This window comes from Cimex lectularius, unplaced genomic scaffold, assembly GCF_000648675.2.
Source record: "Cimex lectularius strain Harlan isolate CLEC.00 unplaced genomic scaffold, Clec_2.1 scaffold19, whole genome shotgun sequence".
NCBI lineage: Eukaryota > Metazoa > Arthropoda > Insecta > Hemiptera > Cimicidae > Cimex > Cimex lectularius.
The window spans coordinates 1,100,138-1,116,733 of NW_019392664.1; the positions used below are offsets into that span (position 1 = coordinate 1,100,138).

General features: G+C 35.1%; 1 protein-coding gene across 3 annotated transcripts in view; it reads right to left on the bottom strand.

Moving 5' to 3' along the window:
• LOC106662288 (SH2 domain-containing protein 4A-like) overlaps positions 1–16,596 on the bottom strand; it is a 91,346-nt gene that overhangs the window by 25,027 nt on the left and 49,723 nt on the right. The window contains exon 1 of one of the 3 annotated variants that reach the window (XM_014386278.2): positions 1,845–1,925. The exons of the other annotated variants lie outside the window; for them this stretch is intronic. Coding sequence (XP_014241764.1) covers positions 1,845–1,910 — 66 coding nt within the window. The 5' untranslated portion in view covers positions 1,911–1,925. Of the gene's footprint in view, positions 1–1,844; positions 1,926–16,596 lie in introns of those variants that run through there. 3 annotated transcript variants of the gene reach the window in all.

Below are 16,596 nucleotides of genomic sequence, written 5' to 3' on the forward strand. Positions count from 1 at the left end.
TCACTTTTCTATATACTCTTTAACATCCCATAAGCCTCCATGGTCCCTTTTTGTGGAGTAAATCCGTGTTGGTTTCCCGCTAGATGATGCTTGGTATGATCATGTTTTGGAATTATATCGTTCATTATAACTAACTCGAATTTGCACCCGCTCGGCGCAATTCTATTCGAGTTTTTGCAAAGTAGCTTCTCAAATGACATAAAATCATAACGATGTTGACATAAACTGAAAGAAGACAAATCAAGCTTTCTATCGGTTGTAATAAAGTCAGTTTGAATAGAATCCAGAGTTGCTATGAATTTTTAAGTGCAACACGGTACACCGGAGAAAATATTACCTCCAGCGAATCCAGTCACAATTATAATGCGTTTAAGGGCTTTAAAGTGTGCTTAAAATGAAGCCATTTGTTTTGCTCAACAATAATGTTTTTGGCCTATTTTACTGGAAGTCTATTTCGGTTTTTGTACCTTTTTATATGGGAGGTTTTGGCAAAGAACCGTTGCTGCAAAAAGAAGTAGTCAGTAGTCACGAGTCAGTGGTGAACACTTGTACAGACTGATCAGTTGGTTGGGAAGATGACTGGGCTAGACCTTTGTTAGATTTTTATGGAATGAGCGTGCTTTGGAGGGGGAGTCGGGGGCTTCGGTTTCGATACATCCTGTGTGGATTTTAATTAATAAACGTTGTTATGAAATGTGACGGCATGTATTACTTTATTATCATCCCATGACGGATTCCGAAGAAAATCCAATCCTAATAAAAGATCGAATCTTTGAGATATGCGTCTCTGCTATCGATCCCCCCTTTTCTGTCGTAAAGGATACATTCAAAACATGATAAGTCTGGATGCCAGTCTAAGAATTTATTTTACCGAATGGCTAGAAAAAAAAGAGAGTACATAGTAAAATTTAATTAATGGGAAAATATTTTCAGTTTTTCCTATACCTGACTTTGGCGCTAATAACCTTTAAAAACGTATTCGGCATTGTTTATATTTTTATAGCTCAAGTTATGTTTATATGTAACGCGTCCTGAGGTCTTGGACTCTAGTCAATATTGTTTTATTTTCTTGCAGAGGAAAGGAATTTTAGCTGTTTATCGTTTGTGTTTATCAGCACGTGGACGACAAAAATTGTTTTTTGTTTCGAAAATGTGCCATCTTCCGACAATAGGAAAAAATACAGTATTCGTGATTTGTTGTTAACCAGCCAGAATTGGTGTGAAAAATGAACTACGTCTTATTATCAACGATCATTCCGATGGGACTTTAAGGATTGGGCTTTATTTTAAACATTCAACAAGATCTTCCTGAAGGCGGAACCGTCGTTGCCATCGATTAACTAAACGTAACCGTTATGGAAAAATGTACCTGCATTAACGAACAGAAATGTAGTTGTTTTCAGCCGAGAGCGCAAGGGCCCATATTTGGTCGGTAACGCGCCAAAAAATATCCAAAAACCCTCGAGATATAAAAAATTATTAATCATTACAGATCGACTATTGAGTAAATGAAATATTATTTTTCAAAAATTGCCTTCGAATAGCTGAGTATACTTTAGCTGGATCATGGAAGATTGTAAGAAAATAATTTATACCCGATTTATTTTGAAAGCTGAGAATAGTGAATTGACCAAAATGTTCCTGCCTATGGATAATATTTCTTTACATAAACAGATCATAATAATCCAATTTTAAAAAGAGTCTTACGGGCCGCTGGATTCGAACCCGGGACCTTTACTTACAGTGATGAGCGCCGTGTCAACGCCTAAACCGTTGCGGACGCCGACGCCCCAATAAGAATGTTTTTATTTTTCTTGGAGTTTTATTAGCTCTAAAATACTTACACGATGTTTTAGACTAAATTCTTCAAAATCCGCTAAGACACTTGCTGATAAACACTGGCACCACATAAAAAATCCGTTTAAATAACTATCGTGTAAATGATCATCCTATGACGATACTGATTACTCAACTACACCTCAATTTTCGAGTGCATGACTCTATGGATTTAACAGAACCCTAATACGATAAAAATCTGGATAAGAGGTTTGAAAATCAGCGAGCTCTGTGAGGAAGAATCAATTGAGAAAAAAATATGTCAAGCAGATACCCAAATAAATCTTACTATATACTATCGGTTAAATAAACAATTTGTTCAGAAGCGAACCAAGTACCCAACGTCCGGTTTTATTATCTTAGAGAAAATTGATTGTATCCGTAGCCAGGACACATAAATAAACAGGCAGGAAGACACAAATATAAATAAAACACACAAACATATACGAAGTGTTTGGCAAGGGACTCGCTTTACATAAAAATTCAGAACAATCGGGACAACAACATTTCGAAAGAATCGGGCAAAAGTGGACTTTTCTAAGCAAATAAAAATAATGGCCTAATTTACTATAAAAAGTAATTTCGTTGGATGGGACTTTATTACATTTAATTAAGCATGGTCTATGATTATAACACTTTTATGACATTTAATTTGAACTTGTGTAAGTTCTATGTCAACGAATCATATTAGAAACTTGACAGTGGTCCTTTTATAAAAAACACGACCAAACTTGTCATCCTGAATTCAAAATTATGATACCATCCATAAATCGACAAAATTTGAATAAACAAAAATCCATTTTGAAATTACTGAAATGGAACGAACATACCCAACAGCGCTATAGAACGTGGTTGTCATAGGACAAAAACGTTTAAACTGCCAGTCTTATTTAGACCTCAAGGCTGCTTGAATAGTGACAACATTCATTCATTTAAAGTTCATTATCGTTCTTATTACGTGAAATAGCATCCGGCCATGTGCGATCAACTCGTTTGCTGAGCGATCCAATTTCATCCAAAGGTCGCCTTTTAGTTCAATTTGAGACCTAATCGACGGCAAGACGTATATTGCGGAAACAACAGAGCAGCCTCTCAGCTCATCAGAGCAACGGGGTAATTCACGGCCAATACAATCACGAGGCATGGCAAGACGTAATGAAAGCATTTTGGTTGACACGTCATCTCACAATTGAACACACGAAGGTTTCCGGGTTTTAAAGAAAAACACGTTATGTCGACAGGAACCCCGCTCGAAAACCGAGTGACCAAGTATCATGCGTGATTTCAAGCCAGAACAAAGCACGGATGTATAAAACCATGATATAGTAGAAGCGAAACCTTTACAAGAATAAACAACAATTGTTTTCGACCTCTACGTCATATTATCATAATTATATACCAACGCCTAAATGACGCTAATGCGAGAGTGACACAATTTTCACAAAACGGATAAAATCAACGTCATTTGTCACTCATACATACATAGTATGTTTATAGGGTTTTTTAATGTCTTAGCTTGTGATAGGATGGTTGGCAGAAAATGTTTAACGTATATACATCGATCGATACAAACATCTCCATGAAATACAGTGTGTTTCTTTTTATGTCCATTTCTTTTTTTTTTCTACGTCTTACTTCTTTATCTCCTTGTTTTGTTTAATGTTTATTTGTCTGTTTTCTTGCATCTACATGCGTCTCTATTGCATTCTGTTCTCTTTCTCCATATGCCACTTGAATCTCTCATACACTCTCTCTCGCTCATTCTCTTTCTCAACAAAAAAAATATTTATATTATATGTGTTTTGTATTTTGAATTATGTACACTTTATTTGCTACTTAAATGCAAGAAAGGTCTAAGAAACCTAATTTGAGATCTTTTATAAATAAAATGTTGAATTCAATTCTCTCTCTGTCTGTCTGTCTGTCTCTCTCTCTCTCTCTCTCTCTCTCTCTCTCTCTCTCTCTCTCTCTCTCTCTCTCTCCTCTATAACTCTATCTTTCATCTCTCTTTCGCTTCTTTTAATCTTTTTCTTGTGTGGGCCTTATATATACATATATAAATTTATTTCTCCATCTATCTTTCTTTCTCTCTTCTACTTCTATAAAACTTTCTTTATTTTTGTATTCTTTCATGGGTGTGTTTTTGTGCCGTTTTCGGTTTCTCTTTCTTTCCCTCCACTCCGTTTCTTTCTTCCTCTATCTTTTATCTCTCTCTATTTCTCTCAACCTATCTATATATCTATATCTAACTTTCTTTCTCTATCTATCTATCCTTCTTTCTATCTCTCTTTCTACTTCTATGAAACTTTCTTTATTTTTGTGTTCTTTCATGGGTGTGTCTTTCTGCCGTTTTCGGTTTCACTTTCTTTCCATCCACTCTGTTTCTTTCACTCTCTCTCTCTTTCCCTTCTATTCTTTCTCTATCTTTTATCACTCTCTCTATTTCTCTCTACCTATCTATATATCTATATCTAACTTTCTTTCTCTAACTATCTATCTTTCTTTCTGCTTCTATGAAACTTTCTTTAATTTTTGTATTTTTTCGTGGGTGTGTCTTACTGCAGTTTTCGGTTTCTCTTTCTTTCCCTCTACTCCGTTTCTTTCTCTATCTTTTATCTCTCTCTAATTCATCTCTACCTATCTATATATCTATATTTAACTTTCTTTCTCTATCTATCTACCCTTCCTTCTATCCCTCTTTCTACTTCTATGAAACTTTCTTATTTTTGTGTTCTTTCATGGGTGTGTCTTTCTGTCGTTTTCAGTTTCTCTTTCTTTCCTCCCACTCCGTTTCTTTCACTCTCTCTCTCCCATCCATTCTATCTTTTATCTCTCTCTATGTCTCTCTATCTATCTATGTGTATATCTAAATCTATCTTTCTTTCTTTCCCTCGCTATCTATCTTTCTTTCTATTTCTCTTTCTTGTTCTATGAAACTTTCGTTATTTTTGTATTCTTTCAGGGGTGTGTGTCTGCCATTTTCGGTTTCTCTCTCTTTCCACCTCTCTCATTTTCTCTCTCTCTCTCTCTCTCTTTCTCTCTTCCTCTTCTGTCTTTCTCTATTTCTCTTTTCTTTTTATATTTTAGGTAATTACCTAAATATTTTCTTCTCCCTTTCTCTCGCCGTTGTTGTGTACACTTTCTCTCTTTTACTAAACTAAAGTGCTCTCCCTCACTTACGTCTCTTTCGGTTTGATAAGTTGCTGGTTTACCATTAATTGGCGTTCATTAAAAAATTACCTATTAAAATTATAATTGTTTTCTTAAACCATTCACCAAATGTATTTTCTAAAAAACGGGGTTTGAAATTGTAATTGTGTTTGTTTTCTTCTAAGGAGAAATTCATTCAAGCGCGCAATCGCTCAAAGCTGGTCGTACGCGGAGCGTATAACGCCCCTTTTCAGAAAGTGTGCATTTCTGTTTAGAATGACGAGAGAAAAAAGGTGATTTTATCGTGAAATCGTCCCTTTTTGCCACGTGGCACACGTGAATGAAGCATATTGTAAGGCACAAGGAAAAGAAAAAAAAAAGAACAAGGCGGGTTGAGCAACGATAGAGGCTTTGATGTAAAGTTAAATACCCTCTCGTAATCCAATATCGTTGCGAAATCAAAACCCACTTGATATCACGTTACGTTTAAACGCCTGACGTCAATGGAATCTTTCATTTAGCACAGTTCGCCATTTCAAACCCTACGTGGAGCATGATTTATTCAGCTGATGTCGCCAGTTTTGATTCACTTCCACGCGATAAATATATTTATGCTTCCTGTAAGAAGGCTATTTTGATATTGAAATTAATCTTATTTTACTTCTTTTAAATAACGTATTTTTAACATTTCAATGAATATTTTTGGCCAGACAATGATTAATAAGCTATTTGCGTGCGTGTATCGAGCGTGTTGCGATATTTTGCTAGTGCTTCGGGGCTGAAATGTCCGAGCTGTCGGATGCCCCTGTCAAAAAAAAACAACTAACTTTTTCATTTCAGTCAAACCTTACATAAAAAGATTAATTAATTGAAAGAAGTAATTTAGTCAATAGACCACTAAATATAATGGATTTAATAAGTAAAACGAAGTATAGCTTCACTAATAGCTCCCCGTGGCCGCTTCGTTTGTCGCCGAGAATCGAATCCTGATTACACGACAATTGAAAAATGGCAAAAAGGGGGGAAAATTCGAATGGTTGGGTTGAGATGGGGAATTTGTGTCTGAAGTCACGAGCGCTCAAGTGGTTAGAGCAGCGGCGTATTAAGCCGAAGGTCGTGGGTTCGAATCCCGCTCGTGACACTAGCTTTTTCATTTCAACCCAAACCTTACTTAAAAAGATTTACGTATTTTGGTTAATAGGCCACTAAATATAATGGACTTATAATTTATATTTTTTTAATTCTTAGCCTGATCTAAGCTGACTTTTCTGAAGATCATATTATATTTTGTTAGTTTTTGTAGGGAGAGAGGAAAAAAGGCGATTATTATGCGAAACCTTATTTGGACCCAAAGAAACGGTTTCGTCTTCCTACGTCTCAACCAACCCAAGTTCATTCCACCCAAGACCCTGACAAAATGCTTCATAAATTTTGTTCTTTCAACTTGACACCTCCGCATGGTTGTTTTTTTAGACTGAAATCGAACGGAAGAAAGTAAGACTGAAATAGTTTTTATAAGAGGCAAGTTGTGAAGCGGTACAAATTGAGACGCCTAAATTGGTGGTAAGATGAAAATGGGACAATCTTCACGGTTCTCATGCTTTCAGGCTGCGTGTCCTATATTTATCTCAAAACGGGTTCCAACACGCGATTTATGAGAAAAGAAAATAAGATGAAACACGGAAACTTAACAATACAGCTAGGAACAGAGGACAGTTTTACTATTCGAACGGAATCAATACAACGTAAAATAAAACAACAACAAAAAATGAAATTCTGAGCGTTATTTATAAATCATTAGAGGACAGGGTTAAACGTTGTGTCAAGGATTCCGAAATAAACTATTTTTTCCAATTTCTAATAGAGATTGCACAAGACGTTCCGGTCGTGAATCTGTGTCAAAAGCGTTCGTCTCGAGATGACACTGTTTTACGCTGTACTTCTGAACTCGAACTAGAAGAACTGCCTAACTCCAGTATTGGAATGTTTAAAAATTTCTTGCAGAATGGATCGATACTCGATTAGAAATCGTGGCTAGGTTTGCTATAAATTCAAGCGTGCAACCAGTCGAAGTTTCGTCTTTAAGCGTTTCGTGCCTTTGATGGCCCCCATTCACAAGTTTCATCAGACGATTTCACGATCTGTGTTTTGGTTATTCTTTAAAGCGCAAACTTTCTACTACTATAACAATATAAACAAAAGGACTTTGCCGTTAGCTTCAAAAAAGTAGATATTTTTGTGTTTTTTTTATACTAGACTGAATAAAACACAAATTTTATTATTCAAATAAAATGCGAATTGCGACTTACAGATTTGGCAGATAAGATTAAGCACGTTATGCTACGAAAGCATTAAATCAACTTATCATCACGGCTTAAAACTGTAAATAATAATTATTCACTTAATTAGTACCCTCAATTTTTCTTTAATGTTCATCCATTTCCTCTTACATTTCCGTCATGGTCGGACATCCTACTTTAAAAAATAAATCTATTTTTTTTAAATTCAAGCATTCAAATAAAACATTAAATAAATTCATTAGATTTCGTGGTCCGATTGACCAATAACATCTTTCAATTAATTAATCATTATGTGAGGAATTGGTTGAGATAAAAAAGTCAGTGTCACGAGCGGGATTCGAACAAACGACCTCCAGCTAAATACGCCGCTGATCTACCACTTGAGAAACCTAACAAGCCTAGGCAAAAAGGGGGGAAAATTCGAATGGTTGGGTTGAGATGGGGAATTTGTGTCCGAAGTCACGATAGCTCAAGTGGTTAGAGCAGCGGCGTATTAAGCCGAAGGTCGTGGGTTCGAATCCCGCTCGTGTCACTGGCTTTTTCATCTCAACCAATACCTTACATAAAGATTAATTAATTGAACGATTAAATAAATTATTTTAATGTACTTTCTCTGTTTTCCCGGCAGATCCTGTTATCCAATATTCTGATCTGTAGGTCAAGTACTACCCAAAGGTCGAGGCTTACGTAGGTTCTTTCCATGTGGGACTTCCTGGTAAGGCGTCAATCAACCTTATAGCATTCGCGAAGAAGAAAACTTTAACAATCCCAAGTTTAACATCCCAAAAAGAAACTTGCTTGTATGACGTCAATAAACTTTGTTGATCGAAACTCAAAGATACTATGGGACTTTTTTTAGGGTTTTTAATTTATTATTGAAGCTTTTCAGATCGGATCTATTTTTACATTGAAGAAAAGAACACCATAGAAACAAATCGATTCTTTCAGTCTTTTTTCCCCTAATAGCCGTTATTTTCTAGTATCGAACTAGAATCTTGTTGAAAAGGACGAAAAGAAGACGGACAATAGTTGACAATTGTCAGTAGGTTTTTTTTAACGTTGTAAATCAAGCAAGACGATGTGCGATGGATCTGTTTGCCTTGTCGAAATTGACCCCAGGAACCCGGCGACCCCGATTTCCATTCTGGGCAAGTCGTTTCGATTTCTTGTTCCAATTCGCATGAAAAATATCCGCAAAAAAATATATATGGCCTGAAACCACGGATTTATGGATAATAAGCGTTCTCGCAGTCTCGACTAATTTTGGTTTTAACATTTTGTCCAGATTTGAATTCAAACGTGTCTCGAGCAATGTATTGAATGAGATTCACTAATTTCGTGGTCCGCTTGACCAATTAATTAAGGTTTTAGGTGAGATAAAAAAGTCAGTGGCACGAGCGGGATTCGAACCCATGATCTTCGGCTTAATACGCCGCTGCTCTAACCACTTGAGCTATCGAGGTCACGATTGAATTCAAACGTATCTCGAGCGAGGTATTGAATGAGATTCACTAATTTCGTGGTCCGCTTGACCAATTAATATATTACAATTAATTAAGGTTTTAGGTGAAATAAAAAAGTCAGTGGCACGAGCGGGATTCGAACCCACGATCTTCGGCTTGATACGCCGCTGCTGTACCACTTGAGCTATCGAGGTCACGATATTTCAAGTGGTAGAGCAGCGGCGTATCAAGCCGAAGATCGTGGGTTCGAATCCCGCTCGTGCCATTGACTTTTTTAACTCAACTAAAAACCTTAATTAATTGTAGTATTGAATGAGGTTGATTCAATTAGAAGACAACAGGGAGTTTTATCTTTCTGATATTTTCATGAAAAATAAATATCCTAGAAAGTAAAACTTCATATTTGTTCGTACACTAAGCCAAATAAAAGGATGGCACAACTTAGCAATATTATAAATGTGTGGTGAGTAGTGACCGTTAGTCGATAATTATTCAGAAATCGTGAGATGCGGTCTGGTGTGATGTAGGTTTCAGAAAAACAATTTCTTTATAGTGCCAACGTTTCGATCTTTATTGAGCCCTAAAGATGATCTCAATAAAGATCGAAACGTTGGCACGATAAAAAAAATGTTTTTCTGAAACCTACACCACACCAGACCGCATCTCACGATTTCTGAATAATTAATATTATAAATTATTCGTTAGTCTATTTCATTCTGCTTTTCTTAAGCTTTTTTGTTGGCTACTGCATTAATAAGGTGATTTTGAAATTATTTTGGTGAAACTGGGCCCAAAAATATTAAGCGCGTGTCCGATCGTTCTTGTTTTATTTACTTTTCTTTTGAGCGGTTCGAAACGGCAAAGGTCGTATAACCCCAAAGGGGCCGGAAAGTAATTTAAAATAAAAGGTCATTTGTAAGTATGTTTCCTTCAAATTCAGGACCGCTGAGATTCGAACCTATAAGCCTTTTAGCGATGAGTCGCCGTGTGTCTTAACCGTTGCGGCTACCAGCCCCTTTTATATTCCCTTGATGCATTTTCTTTCAATTATGGTCTTTAGGGTGTAAAAGCCACTAAAAATCCTTCAATTCACTATCAGAAAACTTATTAAGTTACGTTATGATTGCAGGTTGGATTAGGCTTGTAAATGGGTAATGACTTTCGACGATGTTGCAACAGGATAGCTGAAGGACTACTTAAAATGCACATAAGCGCATATTAAAAATATTATTTAATTAATGTTTCGTTTAAATACAGACAAAACGCTTTTTAAAATATTGTGGGTCATATGAAGGTTTCAACTAACTTCTTCGAAACAGTTAATTGGTAATTAGATAATAAATTATGTAAGTATGTTTTTGCATTACACAAATTTTTATATTCACAATTGAAAAATATAATAGCAAATTTTAAAATTTTCTCTCTTACCACTTACTATAAGGGAGACTAAGTCGAAAAATATTAGACATGTCCAGCTTTCTTCCAGTGAACATCAAGATCCAAGAAATCTATTTGAAAAACTTACATAACTTTTTTACTATGGTTTTCTGCCTTTGTTTTATATGTATTCTACCGTTATCGTATTGGTCGATTTGGTTTTTAACCCAGAATGAGAAAATAATATGCAGGATTGAATTAAATTGTAGCAAATATATTGAAAGTTACAAAAAAAAATAGGCTCTCGGAAATGTAGGCCAAAAAATTTAAAAAAGTAATTCCCATATTCGTTTTAGCCACTTTTTTAAATCCTTAAATGCGAAATTTTATAGCAAACAACAAATTTTTATTTTTTGGCTAGATAGCCGGGTGACAATTTTTGTTTCTCTGATATCCGGTGTTTAACGTAAAAATTCAGAATTTCTCTGGATTTTATCCAAAGTCAAGTTTTATTACAACGTATATAATTTTATTTAGCGACAAAAATGTCTTTCTTGTCAATGTATACTAAGTACATTAAAAAAAATATATATATATTTCAATTAATATGCATAGTTTTTTTAATATATAGTTTTCTCCCTTTGATGTGTATAAATTTTAATGTTATCATTTATTATATATCAGCCGATTTGTTTTGCACTAAGGTTAATATCACCAGTATTGTATTTTTTTGAAAAATAATCAAAGACAATCAAAAAACAAGACTTTTTTGGCCAGATAGACGGGTGGCAATTTTTTAATTTTTTACTATGTCCGGTGTTCCACTTAAAAACGCACATCTCCCCTGGAGTTGATAGAAAATCAAGGCTATTACTGCCGTTAGAAAGTTTAATTTCTCTTCTTCCAGGCAATGTCAACAAGGTTTGGATTTTATGACATTATAGGTGAGATAAAATCAACCGAGAATCCCCAAACCTTTAATTTTATATCTCCGGTTCTAACACAGGCAAGGTTGATGCCCTTACAGTGTTTCGAACCTTTGTAAAGTTTCCTGTGGATTCCTGGATTCGTTTCAAATTTAAGACTATTTTTATGAAAAATTTATTTTTTGATTTGACACAAAAATTTGTATTCAAGAGTTTTTTGGCATGCAGAAAACGAATATCAGCTTTGTTTCTTGTTTAAAAAAAATGTGTTAACGTAGTTTGCTTTGTCGATCAGTTACAAATTATATTTCATCATTTAGGATACTCATACTTTGGCTACTTTCTAATTATAATTTTGACCTAGCAACCAAAATAAAGTTAATAATTTTTTTGTCTGTTAAATTAATATGCCTAGGAAAAATGTTTAACAATGTATAAAACCACTGGCCAAAAAAATTTTAAATATTAATATCAGGCTTCAAAGTCAATAATTTTTCATGGCTAAACTGGTTGCTAATGAAAAAACCAACTTGACATGCAGATCGTATTGGCAACTCTGACGATGGTTTGAATCCAGATTCACTAACGACGTGATTTGAAATATTTATTGTAAGACAATTCTAGGCTTTTCTAGGGTTGTACCAATATTTCGATGATCAATAGTCCTGATTTTACACGCTGTCGAAAAAGAAAAAGAAATTAAATACGTTCTTGGCTTTTTAAAGTATGAAATTGGGGAGAATCGGTGGCCGCAACGTTTAAGGCGTTTACACTGTGCTCGTCACTGTAAGGTAAAGGTCCCGGGGTCGAATCCAGCGGCTCCGAATTTTATCAAAAACACCAGCAGCCCGAGGGTACACGTGACCTGAAGTTGAAATACCGTCGTTAAAAAAGTCAAATTTTGTTCAATTGTTACAATTCATCTGCACTCCAGAGAGAAAGAAGGAAGGGAAATTAAGAAGCTTTTCCGGTACGTTTCATGCAAGATCATAAGAAAGACGAAACATGCAAGATGTGCAACAACAAACAACAAATTAATAGGCAACAAAATAGGTTTTTTACTTTCTGTTTAAAACACTCTGGGTTTGTTTGTCTTCTTAAAAAACTTGGATTCCATTATTTGAATTTATACATGTCTGAGTTTTTAAATTAATCATCTTTAGCTGTTGTTTTGGATCACTTGTACCATCTTTAAGCATATACTTCAATTCCTCTTGTACACATTGGTACTCTTTTTTAGACATAAACTTAGTATTATAGTAGTATTAGTAGTATTATAGTAACTTTTTTAGACATAACAATCAGATTCACCAAAGATGGTTATTTTTGGGCAGAACAGCGTTTTCTCAAAGTTGAGAATAGTTACCCAATTTACCGTCAGGCCATCACGAACCAACTCAACTATTCACATATTAGAAATTTCACTAAACAAAAGACCTTTTTTAGCAAAAAATATTCCGCTTTAGCAAAAGAAGTTAAGGTATGGTCTGGAAGAAGAAAGCAAATTTAGTTTCTACTGCCAAGCTTTCGACTTATTTTAAGGTCATCAACAGAGAAAACCTTAAAGATGTCTACAGATTGATATATTTAAGTTTTTACAGGCGACCCCAAATCCCCTTTTGAAGACTGGACTCAGGCCAACATTGCCAAGTACTTTCACAGTCGTAAATTAAAAAGAAGTCGATACTTCTAATACTGAAACCAAGAAGTTAAAACAAATCTTAAATTCAAAAACAGATGAAACGCAAATAGTGAGGTTTTATTTACTCCAACATGACTCATGGCTAAACCGATAATCCGCGTGCTTCTGCGGGTTTGTACAGTGTAAGAAATTTTCAATTCGCCAGCTTGTTCTTCAAATCAGCAACGCAGCTGCCAAGAGGTCATGGACAACCTGAACAAACTGTACTTTCAAGGTTTATGTCTCCTCCCCGGAATTTTTTAAACCAGCTCTGGGCAGAGGGGCTTGATACGGCGTCTTCACCCTCCACTTCGGTTATCTCACGTGCGGCATCTGATGAATTTAAGTCTGGTGTTTTTTTTTTAAATTGAGACTTTTAATTAATCCCGATTTCGTGACTTAATACACTAATTTTTTTAGAAACTTTAAATCGAATAAATTATTTGAAGCTCCCATTGTTTGGGAAATCAATAAAAAATCGCTAAATCGGCTCCTCTATTTTCAGAATATTACATTATGAAAATACGAACACTCTGGATTAAGGTATGGTCGTGAAGAAAAAAGCAAATTCTGTTCTCACTGCCAAGATTTACAAGCTTCCAAGTAAAATTGAATTTGCTGGATAGAGTACAAATCTCAAGTAGTTTTTTTCTACTTGTCATAATCAGAATTAGAAATATCAGCCACTTCCTCACCCTTGAAGAAGAAAGCAAATTTTGCCAAGATTTACAAGCTTCCAAGTAACAATTGAATTTGCTTTTTTTTACATGTACTTTCCTCTAGAATCAGAAATATCTGCTACTTTCTCACTAACGAACGCTCTGGATCAAGTTATGGTCTTGAAGAAAAAAAGGAAAAAAAAACTTGTAAATCTTGGCAGAATTTGCTTTCTTCTTCAGGACCATACCTTGATCCAGAGTGTTCTTGAGTGAGAAAGTGGCTGATATTTCTAATTCTGATTATGACAAGTAGAAAAAAAAACTATTTGAGGTTTATTTACAACTTGATTTCAAGCGGTTTTTCGCTTTACTTTGAATAATCACTCCAATCAATCAAGTTGTAAATAAACCTCAAATAGTTTTTTTCAACTTGACATAGTCAATATTAGAAATATCAGCCACTTTCTCACTCACGAACACTCTGGATCAAGGTATGGTCTTGAAGAAAAAAGCAAATTGTTACTTGGAAGCTTGTAAATCTTGGCAGAATTTGCTTTCTTCTTCAAGGGTGAGAAAGTAGCTGATATTTCTAATCTGATTATGACAAGTAGAAAAAATCTATTTGAAATTTATTTACAACTTAATTTCAAGCGGTTTTTCACTTTATTTTGAATAATCACTCCATCCAGCAAATTCAATTGTTACTTGGCAGTTTGTATATCTTGGCAGAATTTGTCTTCTTCTTGAAGACCATACCTTGATCCATAGTGTTCATGAGTGAGAAAGTGGCTGATATTTCTAATTCTGATTATGACAAGTAGAAAAAAATTATTTGAAGTTTATTTACAACTTGATTTCAAGCGGTTTTTCGCTTTATTTTAAATAATCTCTCCATTTGGTAGGGTGTAAAGAAAATCGGTAATTTATGCGAGACTTGTCCAAAATCTCCCGCCTGGAGGCCCATTACAATTTCACGCTCGAAAAACAAAAGTGTTGTCGAGTGTGGGAGAGCCCGTTAACTGCACAGCATTCCCACAATTAACCACAAGGCCGGTTGGCGAACTGGGGACGCCGATGTGGCCGGCAATCGGACGGCACTTTAAAAACAACATGGGGATCACAAAACAAAACATCGAAACAGATAAAAACAAAGAACCAAAATTTAACAACGAAACCGGCTAATTTAGAAATTAAATCGATTCGACTCGAGTGAGGGTTACATTTCTTATAAAAACTATCATCTCTGACAGGACGTTTTCTTCTTTCTTTTATGAGGAGAAAGGATAATAGTGGGAACATATTGGTCAAGGCGGGCCAACACACGAAAAAATGAAACAATACGACTATATTTCACAACACGATTAGAAATCGAATAAGTCAAAAGATAATATTAAACATTTCCGTACTTTATTTACAACGAAACGCGTGTCTGTGCGCATGTGTGCTTTCTCGCTTATATGCGTATAAAGATCCTATTAATCCTAAAATCCTCCAGTGCCTCCCCAAAAAGAACCATCCCACTACTTAATAACTTGGAAACTCTTTTATATCCAGATGTATCATATAGACCATAAGTCGGCCAACTTTTTAAAAAAAGAGCGAAATCAAACACCAAATCAGGTTCGGCTAGGTTGAAATTTCAATAGTTTTATTATTATAATGGTACAGAGAAAGCTAAATTTTTATTATGGATAATCGAGTGGATCGAAGTCACGATAGCTCAAGTGGTAGAGCAGCGACGTATTTAGCCGAAGGTCGTTGGTTCGAATCCCACTCGTGACACTGACTTTTTTATCTCAACCAATACCTTACTTAAAGATTAATTAATTGAAAGGAATTTATTTGGTCAATCGGACCACGAAACCTAATCGATTATGGATAATATTTTTATTTGCATTTAATTAATGAACCAATAGAAAGGTGAAAATTTGTACCAACATTTCTTTCGAGACAATATTTTATCATACTATATTCAAATTGTCAATGTGTTTTACTTTCGATCTCAGAAAATATCTTTTCACATACGGTCTCCCAAAAATTTTCGTAAATTATGTTTTGGCTAACTTCTTATTCAAGGATTTAAATTGCACACCTTTAGTTCCAGCAGTATTTAAAGCAGAATTTCTTTGTTCAATATTGCTGGAACTAAAGGAGGGAAATTTAAATCCCTGAATGATGGAGATCCACTGACAAAAAAAACCATCTCAACCCTAAACAAAATTTAATATTCTTATGTGTTTACTTAACTTAATGCTATTTTGTCTACATTCCACATATTAATCCATTTACTTTAAGTGGTCAATTGACCAAGTTACTACTTTCAGTTAATTATTCTTTTTATGTAAGGTCTTGATTGGGATGAAAAATTCACTGTCACGAACGGGATTCGAACCCACGACCTGCGGCTAAAGAAATATCACTGAATCCAACCCTGATTACAGGACATTTGAAAATGGCTAAAAGAGGGAAAATTCGAACGGTTGTGGGTTGAGATGGAGAGTTGGTGTCCGGGAGGAGCTCAAGTGGTAGAGTAGCGGCGTATTTAACCGAAGGTCGTGGGTTCGAATCCCGCTCGTGACACTGATTTTTATCTCAACCAAGACCTTACATAGAAAGAATCACCAATTGAAATTCCCCATATTAATCAAATTATTATCGAAAAATGGACCGCTACCAGTGGGTAGTTTCTGGACTCGTTCTAACATTGTTACTCGTTATCCCATACAATGTAGTTGTAATGTGCATTAGTGAAAAAAATCCTTTGGATAAATCATTAGCTTTAAAGGTTTAACCAACCCGTTTAAACGTCAACGATTTATAATAATCTAATTTACCAGAGTTGTTAGCGATCGTAATCACTTGAGCAATACACACTCACTTGTTTTGAAATCAAACTTTTTCAAACCCACTCTGCTTTCTTACGAAAATGTTTCTTTGAAATTATTTTTAAAATTTTTTTATTGCTATTAAATAGTAGTTTAAGTTTCTATTTGTCAATTAGAAGCGATTTTACCTATGTTTTTAGAAGAACGACAGCTTCAAACACGATCGTTGAGCAATACGTCAAGAATTTTGAGCAAAACAACACCATGGCCAAGCTGCAAATAATTGAAGGTTTTGATGGTAGGCAACATGGATGTTATTTCAGGAACTTAGCAGGTTTTCGACAAAGTTTAACACACGGGATTATGCAATTATTATATA